We start from the raw sequence: 14,034 nt of genomic DNA on the forward strand, positions 1-14,034 counted from the left end.
AAGCCAGGACCTACGACGTCACGAAGGAGGTTATTTTTTGCTTGATTTTGTAATTCTAATTTGCCTGTAACTTTTAAAATAAAGCGAAATTTAAGAAAGAAAAAGTTTCTTTAAGTTACCACGTTCAGTGCGTTCAGGTTCGGTGCGAATTAAAAACCAGTCAAAAAGTTGTTGCAGGGCCCCTTTAAGGTACTCCGGCGATTTTTTGAGCGACCTCAACTAACTATATTTTCTGACTCCCTGGCCTTTACCCTTTCCGGTACGCTATTTAGTATTGCGAAATACAAAATAGTTATTGCGAAATCGGCAAATGAAAATGGTGCAAGAACCAACATTCAAATATACCCGCACTTTTCAGTGCCGTGACGTCAGTGGCGGGCAGGCTTGCCAGTGGAGTGAGCAGTCTAAAAAATAGAATATGCCAATCATTTGTTCTATGCTGGAGCGCGGGGACTGGAGCGAGCTTCCAAAGCATTCATTTGACACCATGAAAGTGCTTCGAATTAGTTGGGAACAAAGTCTACAGTCCAAAGAGTGAACCCCTGCACTTCCACTGACGTCACTTTTTCGTTGTTGCCAGTAGAGACTTTCAGTTTGAAAAACACAGTGAGGACCAAAATTGTAAATTCAATAACTTCGTGAAAAAAAATCATTTTAACCTAATATTTGGGATACTATTCTGGCGATGTTATTAGGCGAGTTTAGCAAAATTTTAAGCAAATCGGGGACCATGAAGAAATCGCCTGAGTACCCCTTTAAGGGACAGGATGTCCCTTCCAACTTTTCAAAACATCCTCTACTGTAAAGTTTACTTTCATTGGGAAAAACGAGTACTGTAAGGACGTCAACAATAAGGAGGAATGTTTTGCCCCTTTTAAAACGAAAATCCATCAAAATCGGTCAGCCGACCACGAACGATTGTTTTATAACTTTGTGACCGTAAAAACGCTTGGAAGATTATTGTATTTTTTTTGTGTTTGAAATAAAACGCTTTCAATACATTTTAAGATGTCGTAATCTTGCAAGCTGCTCCTAAACTCTAGATAGGCAGACGCAGTGCCTTCGCCTTGAGCTCGTACATTCGAGCGCACGATTTTTTGGTATCTGCAGATATCTTAAATATGGCTACTTTATGGCTATATGAATTTCTTGCGTTTGTCTACTTTTGGGCTACACCGTCTGGCATTTTTACGGTTTTAGCTAGAACCTACCTGGCGGCCCTGATGAAAATCTTAAAACTACAGCTGCGCTTTTTTGGACACAACTGTTCACACACCGTGGTGGCAGAGGTGAACTTCGAGGACAGAAAGATGCAGTTCAACGATCGGATGGCACCCAGGAAAACCAGACGGAAGAGAAAACCGCCACGGAGAGCACAATGGCGAAAAAGGTCTACCTCGAAAACGTTCAACTGCTGTTGCAAGGTGAGAGCGCTACGGCATCATATCAGGACTTCGCATGCGCAACGCGGGAATACAGTTAAGCACCTTTCTTCGCGCGATAGGGAGAGAAGCTGTGGACTTTTTCACTAACTGACGCCAGTGGCCGATCTTCCTTCATCTCACGAATACTACCTCTGAAGAAGCGATTCAATCGTCGCAAGGAAGTGGCTAAACCCAGAAGCGTGTACGTCATCGAACCTATTATTTAGTTTTATACTCCAAGTTTTTGACAATAAAGACTCGTCAAGCTTCCAGTTTGTGTCGTGTTTCGTTGTTGCTGGAGTTGGCACCAGGGGTAACTGAGACTAACTCCAACTGGAACCAGTTGTAACTGGGAGCAATTCCAGCTGGGACCAGTTGTAACTGGGACCAGTCACAACTGCCAGCTGGAACTAGTAACTGATCCATAAACCAGTTGAACTGGGACCAGTTGGAGGGTGAGGGTGACCTGAAATGCCAACCTCGATCTGACCAGGATTCACGTGCACATGAAGAAACTGACCATCATCAAAACGAAGCTGCACATTTGGAGCCCACAAATATCGAGAGTATAGCTCTAGGCTTCGTTTTGTGATTGAATGTAACTTATGGATAGAAATAGCTTGGTTGTAGCATGATTCCTGTCTAGATTATTGTTATTAGTTCGTTTGAAGGAATCGAGAAATACGATATTTAACTATGAGGTACTTCGCAATCCTGGGAAGCTTGTTGTGAGTGGGGCTAAATTTTCTTCAAGCAAAAGTATCGCTTCTCGGCCTTTTGGCTAAGATCAAAGTGTAGCCCGAGGTGGCTAGATCAATGCCGGCCGAGTAGCACTGTACACCTGCCCTCGGGCGGGTGTTGCCTTAGGGCTTAATGTAGCCTTCGGGCTTTGTCCACCTCCCCCCCCCCCCCTTTGGGGGGGTTGTAATTTTATCCTTCAAAGTATCTGTTCTTATCAGCTTAATATCTGATATGGACCTAATTGGTCCAAGATATTAAACTTATTTTTGTGCACGGTGTTCCTCCGAAGCTTGCTTCGAGGTCGCCAGGGTTGGCCCGGTATTGCACTACCTCCGGGAGCGGCCCGTCCCCCTCTGGGGGAAAATAATGAATTCCAAAGTCAGATCGTAAATAATTGTCTCGGCCTTGCGGCTAAGATGATCGCTTCTCGGCCTTTTGGCTAAGATCAAGTGTAGTATCGCTTCTCGGCCTTTTGGCTTTGATCGAGTTTCGAGTTCGTCGACAGTTTCTGCACAAGAATCGTCTCCCTGTGACCCACGTCCCTCAGTCGCGCGTCAACGGGGCCCCCACCCTACTGCCACGGAAGATGCCGCCGCCATCCCAGGCCCCGCCGAAGGCTCAGTCTTTCGTGTTCTCGGCACCCGCCGAAGTCCCTGTCGATGAAATAATCGACAGCTTGTATGGCCTCGTTGGTGAGGACAGTTTGACGCACTTCCAACACTTCGGTGCAATGAAGTTCCTGGCTGCAGTCGGTTCGACGGCAGCTGCAGACAAGATGGTAGCGCAGGGCCACCTGCTGCTTCGAAACGTCGTGGTCCCGCTCGAACAAGTAGGACCGCGTATCATCCACGTGACGGTCTTCCGGCTCCCTCCCTACGTCCCCGACGACGCCCTCCAAGCAGTCTTCAGTTCTTACGGGAAGGTGCTCGCCATTTCTCACCTGACCTACATAGACCGGCCAAAGCTTTTCACCGGCACGCGAGTCCTCCGCATGGAGATGAAGACGCCCGTGCCGAACTTCGTCAACGTAGGAGGACACCGTGTGATGTGCGAATACCGAGGAATGAAGAAGGTCTGTGCCCGCTGCGGCCTGGAGGGCCACTTTGGAGCCGCTTGTCGCACACCACGCTGCGACCGGTGCGGCGTCTTCGGCCATAGCACTGACGGCTGTAATGCCCCGTGCAAGCGTTGCGGTCACAACCACGCCACCACGGATTGCACGCAGCGCCGGAGTTACTCGGCAGTGATTCGTGACGAGGGTCCTTCGGATCCTAGGCCCCCTGCGCTGACGGCACCCGACCCGCCCGACAGCACTCCGGGTGCTCCACCTCAGCCTGCAGAGACCCACCCGACCGCCGCCGTGACCCAACCGGACGCTCCCCAGGTACCACCAGCCGCGCTTTCGGAGGCCAGCGGGCGCGACGGCCCCAACTCGGAAGCGGAGTCCCTCCCCCCCCTTGTCATCGACGAGTCGGCAGAAAGCGAGTCGCCCGCAAGCCCAGAAGCCCAAACGGGAGCAGCCACTGCCTCCTCCTCGACAAGCGACCCAGGTGTGAGGCCACGAACACCCGTGGAATCTGCCACCGACAATACGGAAAGCATGGAGTCGTCGCCGTCAGAGAGCGACTCTGCCAGCTTCCCGGCGCTGGACCAAGCGGCCAAAAGGGGCCCCCCCTCCTCGTCAGACTCTGGACCTGGCCCCATACGCTTGTCGGGTACGAAGAAAAAGGTTCGACGTCTGAGTCTGATAGACCGTCCCGTCATTGGACGCCAACCCCCGTAACTAAGAGGCCTTACTCGTCACTAATTCTATGTCGCGTTCCAGTCTTTTTCTTTCGACCATGTTAGTGTTTTTTCTCTTTGTAATGGCCCTTCGTATCTTATCCCTCAACGTCCAGGGTTTTCGGAGTGAGGATAAGCAACGTGAAGTTGTTCATTTCGCCCGTAGTTTAGGCTGCGACCTTCTTTTTTTGCAAGAAACTAACTTTTACTGTGCTCGCGATGTCAAAGATTTTAAAGCTCGTTTTTCTTTTCCTTGTTATTTTTCTTACAGTTCGTCGCGTTGCACGGGTGTGGGGGTGATTTTTTTTCGATCGTGCTTATTCACTAGTAGTTTTTGCACTTTCGACCTAGACGGCCGCGTTATCTGTCTCGATCTTTATCTCGGTTCGCAACCGGTGCTCGTGATCAACGTTTATGCGCCCGCTCAACCAGCGTTTTCACATTCCTTTTTCGCATCGCTAGACGTGTTTCTTTTAGAGGGCCATCCTTTTATTCTTCTTGGGGATTTCAACTGCGTCATTAATTCTTTCCAAGACGTCCGGGGGCGGGGCTGGGGCCGCTCGACATGGAACGCAAAAGAATTAGACCGCCTTGTTTGTCAGTTTCAGTTAGTGGACGCCTGGGAGGTTAAAAACCCTAACGTCTTTGGGTACACCTGGGCGCGTCGTGGCTCCTACAGCCGTCTGGATAGGGCTTACCTCCCCGCGAACTTCCCGTTCCCTGTGGCCCGGTGTGAGATCGTGCCCCTCCCGCCTGGCACGCGGTTTATCTCAGACCACCGCGCACTGCTCCTGGCACTGGCGGTTCCTGAGTACCGGGCTGGAAGAAGCGCCCTGTGGCGCATGGACGTGAATCTACTTCGGGATCCGTCTTCCGTTGCTGAACTGCGTAACAGCATCGCAGAAACTTTGAGTCAACAACCCTTCGACCCCACCCAGTGGGACGGCCTGAAAGCCGCCTGACAGGCCTTGCTGGCCTCGGCTGGCAGAAGCCGTAGAGCTCGGCAAACCGCAACTCTGAACGACCTGATAAGGCGGATCCGCATTGTTCAGCGGGGTGGGGCAGGGACCTTGCTCATGCAAGAGTACCTGAGCGTGCTTCGGGCGCGCTCAGCCGTGTATTTAGGTACAACTCTCGAACCGCCAGTGCCCAATTTCTGAGGGGTAGACCTGTGTCCGACCCCGAGGTTCTGAGGTATTTACACGTGTCTGGTGGGGAGGGCGGGGCCTCTACGCGGGTTTCGGAGGTGGTCCTGCCGGACGGCAGTATGTCATCCAGGCAGGATGACATAGACACCGTGTTCCGGGAGTTTTTCTCTCGCTTGTACGCTTCAGCTCAAAGCGATACCCCTTGTGAATTTGCCGCGGGCGTAAGTCAGTTTTGTGGGGACCTCCCCGACGTTCCGACTGAGATGAGCGAGAGGTTGGCGCGTCCCGCCACCCGTCAGGAGGTGGTGGACGTTTTGCGTGCCATGAAGACCGGCTCGGCCCCGGGTCCGGATGGCTTGCCTACGGAATTTTACTCCAAGTTTTGGGATGTTTTGGGCGACGCGCTAATCAAGGTTATTAACACATTCCTAGTTTCGGGCTACGCCCCCGATTCCTTTAAAATTGGACGAGTTATTTTAATCCCTAAGACGGGAGTTTCTGGCTCTGATCCTCAATCGTGGCGGCCAATCACGCTACTAAACGCGGATTACAAGATACTAACCAGTCTGTTAAGTAAGCGACTTCGCGATATTTTGCCCGTGATCATTAGTCCGTTTCAGACGTGCAGCGTCCCCGGGCGCACGATCTTTTCTTCTTTAACTTTAACGAGGGACCTTTTTGCATACGCGTGTTCAAGATCTCTTAACGGTTGTTTCATTTCTCTTGATCAAACCAAAGCTTTTGACAGAGTTGAGCACAATTACCTCTTTTGTGTCTTAGCTAAGTTTGGATTTTCTAGTCTGTTTATAAATTTGTTAGAAAGTTTGTACTCAAACATGTCTAGTGAGCTTTTAGTAAACGGGCGCCTGACAGCGGCTTTCCCCGTAACGAGAGGAGTGCGTCAGGGCTGCCCGTTATCGCCACTGCTTTTTGTTTTGTGTATCGATCCTTTGCTTCGTAGAATTCACACAAGCGAAAATGTTCGGGGTTTTCCGCTTCCGGGGCTAAGTACAGTCTCTGTCTCAGCGTATGCTGATGATGTTTCTTTATTTTGGCGCGACAGTGACAGTTTTCTGGCAGTAGATCGTATCTTTTCAAACTACTCCGCGCTGTCTGGGGCTCAATTGAACCCCAGGAAAAGCCAAGCTTTGTCTTTTGGTTCGTTCCCGCGTTCTTCACTTGGCGCTGCCTCGCTGCCTCGCTGTCTCGCTGTCTCGCCGCCTCGCTGTTTCGCCCAGTTCGTCGCCCTCTGTTGCATCCCCGGGACCGCGTTTGTTCGTGGTCCCCGGGGTTGTCGGTTTTCCAACGATGGCGTCCACGGTACTACCAGCCAAGGGTATGTGTTTCTCGTTCAGCGTCCCTGCCGACACCGCCGTCGACGAGATTATGGAGGCTTTCCAAGTAACCGCCGGTTCCGGAGGTTTGAAGTTCCTGCAACACCAAGGTGGAACACGGTTTCTGTCGTCGGTGACCAGCATCGGTGCAGCGAACCGCCTTGTAGCCCAAGGGAACTTGGTGCTCCGTGACGTTGCGGTGCCACTCGAAGCAGTCGGCGTCCACGTCCTTCATGTCTCCATTTATCGTCTCCCGCCGTATGTCACGGAGAAAGCCGTCGTGCAAGCCATCGCCCCGTTCGGAAAAGTAAAGTCCATCACGTACGTGTCGTACCGAGACCGTCCCGACATTCTCACAGGAACGAGGGTGGTCAAGGTGGAAATGGCGAAGCCCATACCAAACTTCATCACCATCCAAGGGCACCGTGTAATGGTGGATTATCGTGGACTGCGACGTGTGTGCAGCCGTTGCGGACAGGAAGGGCACATCGGGCCAGCCTGCAAGACCGCACGCTGCGAACGTTGCGCCGTTTTCGGGCATCCAACAGCGGGCTGCACCGCCCCTTGTTTGCGGTGCGGTCACGCCCACGCAACAGCGGACTGTACCCAGCGTAGGTCATACGCCGCTGTGGCCCACCCAGCGGGAGCCTCTCGACCCCACCAGCCATCGCAGGGTGCCGCAGGCAAGAGCTCCCCTGTTTCTGAGGAGCTCAGCGACAATTTGGACCCCTCCATCCGTCTGCGGGATTGTCCTCTGGCCCCAAGTGACACGCCCTCCGGTGACTCATCGAGTGCGTTTTCCTCTGTCACCTCTACCGCCGTCAAGTCGCCCGATGTGTTTTCTATGGAAACCCCTGTGCAAGCCATCGTCAAAGCGCAAGTCACCGCCGCGACGCCTCCCACTGCCCCACTGCAAGTCACCGCCGCGACGCCTCCCAGTGCCCCAGCGCAAGTCACCGCCGCGACGCCCACCATCGCCCCAGCGCAAGCTGCCGGCGCGGCGCTCCCCGTCGTTCCGACGCAAGATGACGCTGCGGCGTCTCCCGACGGTCTCGACTTCCAGGAGAGTGATGTGGCCAACCCGAGTCATAGCCCCGGTCGCCTGGTCATCTCCGACGACACGGACCTAACCCCGGGCCAACGAGAGCCTTCCGCCCGTTCTGAGCTGTCGCCGTCAACACAACGTGAGTCGTCCAAGTTTTCTTCTTCTGACGAAGGCGAGGACCGTGGTGATGCGAAACGAACTTTTCCGAGCACTAGCAGCGGCTCGGACGGGCCCATCGCGTCCACCGTCAAGAAAAAGCGTTCCGAGCCTCATGACTCGGACGAGGACTACAGCCTCACGTTTTAGCCAATCCTGTGACCATGCTGTTTTGTTCTTATTTCTTTCTTTTTCTGGGCCTGCACGTGATTACCCTAAACGTTCAGGGTTTTCGCTCCCCCAACAAACAACGTGAGGTTGTACATTTCGCTCAGGCGCAACATTGCGATCTGCTTTTTCTTCAGGAAACAAATTTTTTTACCGCACGAGATGTAGCCGAGTTTAAAACAAGGTTTTCTATCCCATGTTACTTTTCTTTTGCTGTGTCACGCTCATGCGGCGTAGGCGTTTTAATTTTTCGCACTTGTTTCCTTAGAGGCGCTTTTTCTCTTTGTGATCCTGACGGCCGCGTCCTTGTATACTCCTTTTTTGTGGGTCATGCTAAGTTTCGGGTAGTGAGTGTGTATGCGCCTGCGCGTGCTTCGGCGTCTAACAGTTTTTTTAGTAGTCTTTTTCAATATGTTCCCGACGACGGTTCCTTTTTGCTTTGCGGGGACTTCAATTGTGTAGAAGATTCTGTTCGAGATGTTCGCGGCCCTGGACGCGGACGTCCCACTTCGAATGCCCGTGAGCTTGTACGAATACTTACGCTCTACGATTTGCGAGATGGCTGGCAGGAGTTGAATGGAACGGCGTACATGTCCACGTGGTCGCGAGGATCCTCGTCGAGCCGTCTGGATCGGGTATATGTTCCTTCCTGCCTAGCTACTCGTATTGAAACCTGCACGGTGCTTTCTTTTCCGACAGCCGCTGGCTACATTTCGGACCATCGCCCGGTGTCCATTGTTTTCGACGTCTCCAGTTTTTTGCAACCGCGAGGCGACACATGGAGAATGGACGTCTCCCTTCTGCGAGATGACCAAGCCCTTTCGAGCCTGCGTCGATCTATAGGGGTGTCATTGACGGTCGTTCCCCTGTCTCACACCCGGTGGGATGGGATCAAGGCTGACTGCCGTTTCCTTGCAATGGCAGCGGGGAAGATGCTTCGACGCAGGACGACCGACGCCCTCAACGAGGTTGTCAACCGCATCCGCGCAGTGCAGCGTGGAGGCGCGCGCACACACCTGATGTCGGAATACCTGGCGGTCCTCCGTGATCGACACCAGCGCCTTTTACGCTTGTCCTCCCGAACGGTTGTAGAGCAGCGACTGCAGGACCGGCCTGTGGATGACCCAGAGGTTCTTCGGTGCCTCCGCGCCGTGAGAACTGGTGGAGGCGGACCGCCTTTCATTCATAATGTCCAACTTGCGGACGGGAGCTTTTCGGACGATCCACACGACATAGACACGGTTTTCAGAGATTTCTTTTCACAATTTTTTTGTTCGGATCACCTTGCATCTGAAAACTTTGCTGAGAAAGTTCGTCAGTTTTGTGGCGACGTTCCTGCTTGCCCCGAGTTCTTGGCCTCGTCTCTCGTGCGTCCCACCGACCGCGATGAACTTTTCGAGATCCTTCGTGCTATGAAGACTGGGTCTGCCCCAGGGCCGGACGGCTTGCCAGCCGAATTTTACGTTTCTTTTTGGGAAATATTCGGGGCCCCTCTTGTCCAGCTGGTCAACGGGATTCTGGAAACGGGCGCCGTTCCGCCATCATTCAAACGTGGTCGCGTGGTGCTCGTCCCTAAGGAAGGTGGCTTACCGTCGGACCCTTCGGCGTGGCGGCCCATAACGCTTTTGAACACCGACTACAAGTTGCTGACGTCGCTGCTTGTTTCCCGTCTGCGCCACATTTTGCCCCATGTTGTAAGCTCAACACAGACGTGTTCCGTACCCGGCAGGAACATCTTTTCGTCCCTGTCCCTCACGCGGGATCTTTTTTTGTACGCCAATTTTACACACCTGTCAGGGTGCTTCGTCTCTCTCGATCAGGCCAAGGCCTTCGATCGAGTCGAGCACTGTTTTTTGTTTGAAGTTCTGAAAGTTTTTGAATTTCCTGACGCTTTTATAGACTTGCTGCGATCTCTGTACAGTGGGTTGACAAGCCATCTTCAAGTAAATGGGCGGATCCTTGCTCCCTTTTCCGTGACAAGGGGAGTACGGCAGGGTTGCCCCCTGTCTCCTCTGCTTTATGTCCTAAGTCTGGATCCTCTCCTCCGACGCCTTGCGTCTTGCTCCCGTATACGCGGCTTTCCGTTACCCGGCCGCGGTGATGTCGCGGTTAGCGCGTACGCCGACGATGTCAGTTTGTTTTTGCGTGACTCGCAGAGCTTTGAGTCCACTGCGCAGTTTTTTTCAGAGTACGGTTTCCTTTCGGGAGCGCGTTTAAACACCTCCAAAAGCCAAGCTCTTCGTTTCGGAAGCTCCCCTCCTTCCTTACATGCAGACATCCAAATTGTAGCCGTGGTTCGTGTCCTAGGAGTGTTTTTTGACTGTTGTGGAGTGTCGCCACGCACGTGGGAGACTATAACCACTGCGCTCGAGCGCCAGGTTGCCGTGGCGGAAACGTTTTCGTTGTCGCTTCGTGACAGAGCGTATCTTGTGAGAGCAGTTTTTTGCGGTCAACTTTTCTATGCGGCCCATGTCGGCCTCCCTCCACCTCGGTTTTGCCGGCGTGTAACGACTTGCCTTTTTAGGTTTTACTGGAGCCAGGGCACGGAGGTCGTGACCAGAGCTGTCCTCCGCCTCTCGACGTCACTCGGAGGAAGGGGAATGCCTTGTATCGATACCATGTCGCGAGTACTCGCGCTTCGCACCATCTTGGGGGTGCTTGACGACACAGAACACCCGGCGCGCTGTTTGGCATTGTATTTCTTGGGTCCCTCGCGTCGAAGGCTCGTACCTCGGGCCCTAGGAAACCTCTACCCGAGCGCTGAGATAACACCCCCTTTCTACCAAGCGGTGGTGACTTTTCAAGAGGATTTAGGCAAAATGGTGCCAGACCTAATGGTGCGAGACGAGCCACCGTCTCGTATAGTTGAGGAGGTCTGCTTGACGCGGATCACAGCTGATGAGCGAGTACGGGCAAACGCTTTTCCGTGGGACTCCTTGGTTTCCCGCCGTCTTCCTGGGCCCGTGGAGGACCTCGAGTGGCGTCGAGGATGGGGGGTTCTTCCGACAAGGGATCGTCTGCAACGTTGGGGCATGGTGCCTGATTCCCGGTGCCCGAACTGTGGAGAAGTGGAGACGAACTCCCACGTTTTTGCGACTTGCAGCGTTGCGCGATCATTTTGGCGTCTCGTGCACCATGGTTTTCGCGCTCTGGGCATTGCGCACTACGTCTCGGGCCGCCGCTATCCTCGAGGAGGCTTCGCCGTCCTCCTTTTAGCAGTCGGCCAGCATGTGCTGTGGCAAAATCGTTGTGCTGCAGTGGGCCAGCAGCGTCGTACGCGAGCCATGTGGCCTCTGCTGTCCCGTCTTCGTGGTTCCTTGTACCGTTATCTAGACCGCGAACTCTTTTGGCTGGGAGAGCAGGAGTTCCTGAGACGATGGTCCTGCCTCTACGTCCGTTTGGCCAACGGCCGAATCCTTCTTTCTTTCACGCCACTTCCCTTTGTTTGATAAGGCCTTTAGTGAAATGGCATCCGAGTTTGCCGTTTTTATCTCTCCTCATGTATCTTTTTTTTTTTTTCCCTGAATCAGCGTTTTTGGTGCGCTATTTTTGCGTGAGGGATGATATAGTGAGTTCGTTCTCGTGTAAAGTGTACCCGTTGTATCGAAGGGTCCAAAAACTATAAATAAGCTAGAAGACCAGTGTGTGTATTATGTATGTGTCCATTTTCATTGAATCGACGTCAATAAACTTTTTCTGAACAGTATCTGTTCTCGGCCTTTTGGCTAAGATCATTTGTAGTGTGTAGTGATCGCTTCTCGGCCTTTTGGCTAAGATCAAGACCTCACCTGGACCTGCCTCCTGGACCTGCCTCCTGGACCTGCCTCCTGGACCTGCCTCCTGGACCTGCCTCCCGGACCTGCCTCCTGGACCTGCCTCCTGGACCTGCCTCCTGGACCTGCCTCCAGGACCTGCCTCCAGGACCTGCCTCCAGGACCTGCCTCCGGGACCTGCCTCCGGGACCTGCCTCCGGGACCTGCCTCCGGGACCTGCCTCCGGGACCTGCCTCCAGGACCTGCCTCCGGGAGCTGCCTCCGGGATCTATCTGGTCGACCAGGAGCTGGATGGGGGACCCACCCCACCATGGCAGAGCCTTCAGCCTCCCCTGCCGGCCCTGCATGTCGAAGGAGTGGCATACCGATTCGGACGCCACCCACCGTGGCGCCGGCTGGCAGAAGCCCAGCTGTAGGACGGCAGCCGTGGAGGGAGGGAGACACCCTTGGCATCTCCTTCCCAACACCACATGTGTTTAGATGCACAGAAGAGGGGTGCTCCTCTGCCTACTCCGCGGCTGCCTGGACAAGCAGGCGACAGTCCCTGCAGCGGCACTTGGAGGGCGACCATGGTGTGCGGATACGCCGAACGACCAATCACTGCGCACTCTGCTCAGTTACGTTGGGAGCCCGGCCGTCCGCGCACCCATGTCTCGCCAACGGCAACCACACTGCTGCTCCGACCCAACAGCGTCACCAATGTCCGGAATGCGCTGCCTCCTTTCCGTCCAGGAAGGGTCTGGGCAATCACCACCAGTGGCACCGCAAACAGCGGGCCGGTCGGCAGGCCCTTGTTGACCTCGGGGTCCCTGCCAACCATGGAGACACTAGCAGCGGTGTGAGCCACGGCCGACCCACTACCGTGGCATCCTGTCGACCTGCCGGCCCATGTGAGACAGCGCGACGCACCCCGTCCAGCGCCAGCCGCACACGGGCCAGCTACGCAAGCACGCCAGCCCCTGTGGGGTCAACTGTGGAGCCGCCGGACATGCAGCTCACACCCATGGCACTGCCGAGCCCCAACCCCCAGCTACCACCAGAGGCCGAGGTTCCACTTGGAGAAACGACCCGGGACACCACCCCAACCCAGAGCACACCAAAAGACCGGGACACCTTTGCGGCAAGACCACTACAGGGTCTCACCGCCAACGATCCCGCCAAGGACGGCAGTGACACCGAAGCTGCCGAAGCTACTCACGAGGAGGCCCCCTCCAACACCAGGGACCAAGATCCCACGAGCACACCAATGGGTGCAACCTCCAACGACCAGACCGAGGCCGGCAGTGTGACCGTGGGGGCCGATGCTGCCGATGAAGAAGTCCCCACCAACACCGGGGACCGAGACATCACGAGCACACCAAGAAGCTCAACCCCCAACGACCAAACTGACGCCGGCAACGTGACCGAGACCGGTGACGTCGGCCACTGTGAGGACCCTGCCGGCACCTCAGCGCCATGGGAACCAACTGACGAGTCCTGCGTGCTCTCTGAACACACAAAGCGGTTGCGGAGGCTACTCAGGGAACCGGTGTCTGCTGCGGGTTGGAGCAGCTTCACCACCACTCTTGAGGCCGCAATTGAGGCAGTGACGACAGCCGTGAAGCTCCCCTCCGCAACATCTGGAGGGAGGCCTCGCCGTGAAGTCAATCCCAACTGCCCGCAGCAGATCCAGTCCCTGTACCGCCGCAACCGCCGCCGGGCAGTGAGACTCATCGTCGAGGGTCCCTCCACGCAGTGTCCAGTCCCACTGGACGAGCTCCAGGCCCACTTTACCACCACATGGGCCCCTAGGGAGGTCGACACGGACCTCCTCATGGCCCGAGTGCCAGCGGCAGGCGAGGTATCCATGGCTGCCTTCACCGACGACGAGGTGGCGACCCGCCTGCGACGCTGCGAGAGTACGGCACCCGGGGGCGACCGCTTGATTTACCAACACTGGCGAACTGTCGATCCCGAGGCCTCCTTCCTTGCGGCGGCATTCAACATCTGCCTACGTCATCGCCGCGTGCCAGACACCTGGAGGGAGTCGAGAACGATCCTCATCTACAAGAAGGGAGATCGGCAAGACCCCGCCAACTGGCGCCCAATCTCCCTTGGTTGCACAGTCGCGAAGCTCTACGCCGGATGCTTTGCGGCTCGTCTGCAGCAGTGGCTGTCTGACCACCGCGTCCTGTCACGGTGCCAGAAAGGATTCATGCCACACGACGGAGTGTTTGAACACAACTTCGTGCTGCAGGAGCGCTTGGATGCGGCCCGGACGGGCGGTGGAGACCTTTGTGTGGCGTTCCTGGACTATGCCAACGCCTTCGGGTCGGTCGCCCACAATGCTCTCGTCGACGCGGTCCGGGGACCTGGTGCCGGGGAGGCATTCGCCTCCATAGTGGAAGACCTGTACAGCGGCAACACGACATCCATCGTCGGTGAGGCGGGCATCACGGAGCCCATCAACATCTCAGCCGGGAT

The 14,034-nt window shown here is 55.0% G+C and overlaps 2 protein-coding genes, 1 non-coding gene and 1 pseudogene across 3 annotated transcripts; all 4 read left to right on the forward strand.

Moving 5' to 3' along the window:
- The first annotated feature begins 2,331 nt into the window (after window positions 1-2,331).
- Window positions 2,332-2,517, forward strand: LOC115321454. The gene has a single exon (XR_003918791.2). It is a non-coding gene; the product is annotated as a U2 spliceosomal RNA (small nuclear RNA).
- Window positions 2,518-2,584: 67 nt separating this feature from the next.
- LOC120842493 lies at window positions 2,585-2,735 on the forward strand (annotated as a pseudogene).
- A 205-nt stretch (window positions 2,736-2,940) lies between these two features.
- Window positions 2,941-3,954, forward strand: LOC115329805 (branchpoint-bridging protein-like). The gene has a single exon (XM_029991485.2). The coding sequence runs from the start codon at window positions 2,941-2,943 to the stop codon at window positions 3,946-3,948; it is 1,008 nt and encodes a 335-aa protein (XP_029847345.2). The 3' UTR covers window positions 3,949-3,954.
- Window positions 3,955-7,273: 3,319 nt separating this feature from the next.
- LOC115327446 (arabinogalactan protein 1-like) lies at window positions 7,274-7,780 on the forward strand. Its single transcript, XM_040213603.1, has one exon. It carries the CDS (start codon window positions 7,274-7,276, stop codon window positions 7,778-7,780), a length of 507 nt encoding a protein of 168 aa, XP_040069537.1.
- Window positions 7,781-14,034: the final 6,254 nt, after the last annotated feature.

Source organism: Ixodes scapularis, unplaced genomic scaffold (genome assembly GCF_016920785.2).
Source record: "Ixodes scapularis isolate PalLabHiFi unplaced genomic scaffold, ASM1692078v2 PGA_scaffold10__122_contigs__length_95168666, whole genome shotgun sequence".
Classification (NCBI taxonomy): domain Eukaryota; kingdom Metazoa; phylum Arthropoda; class Arachnida; order Ixodida; family Ixodidae; genus Ixodes; species Ixodes scapularis.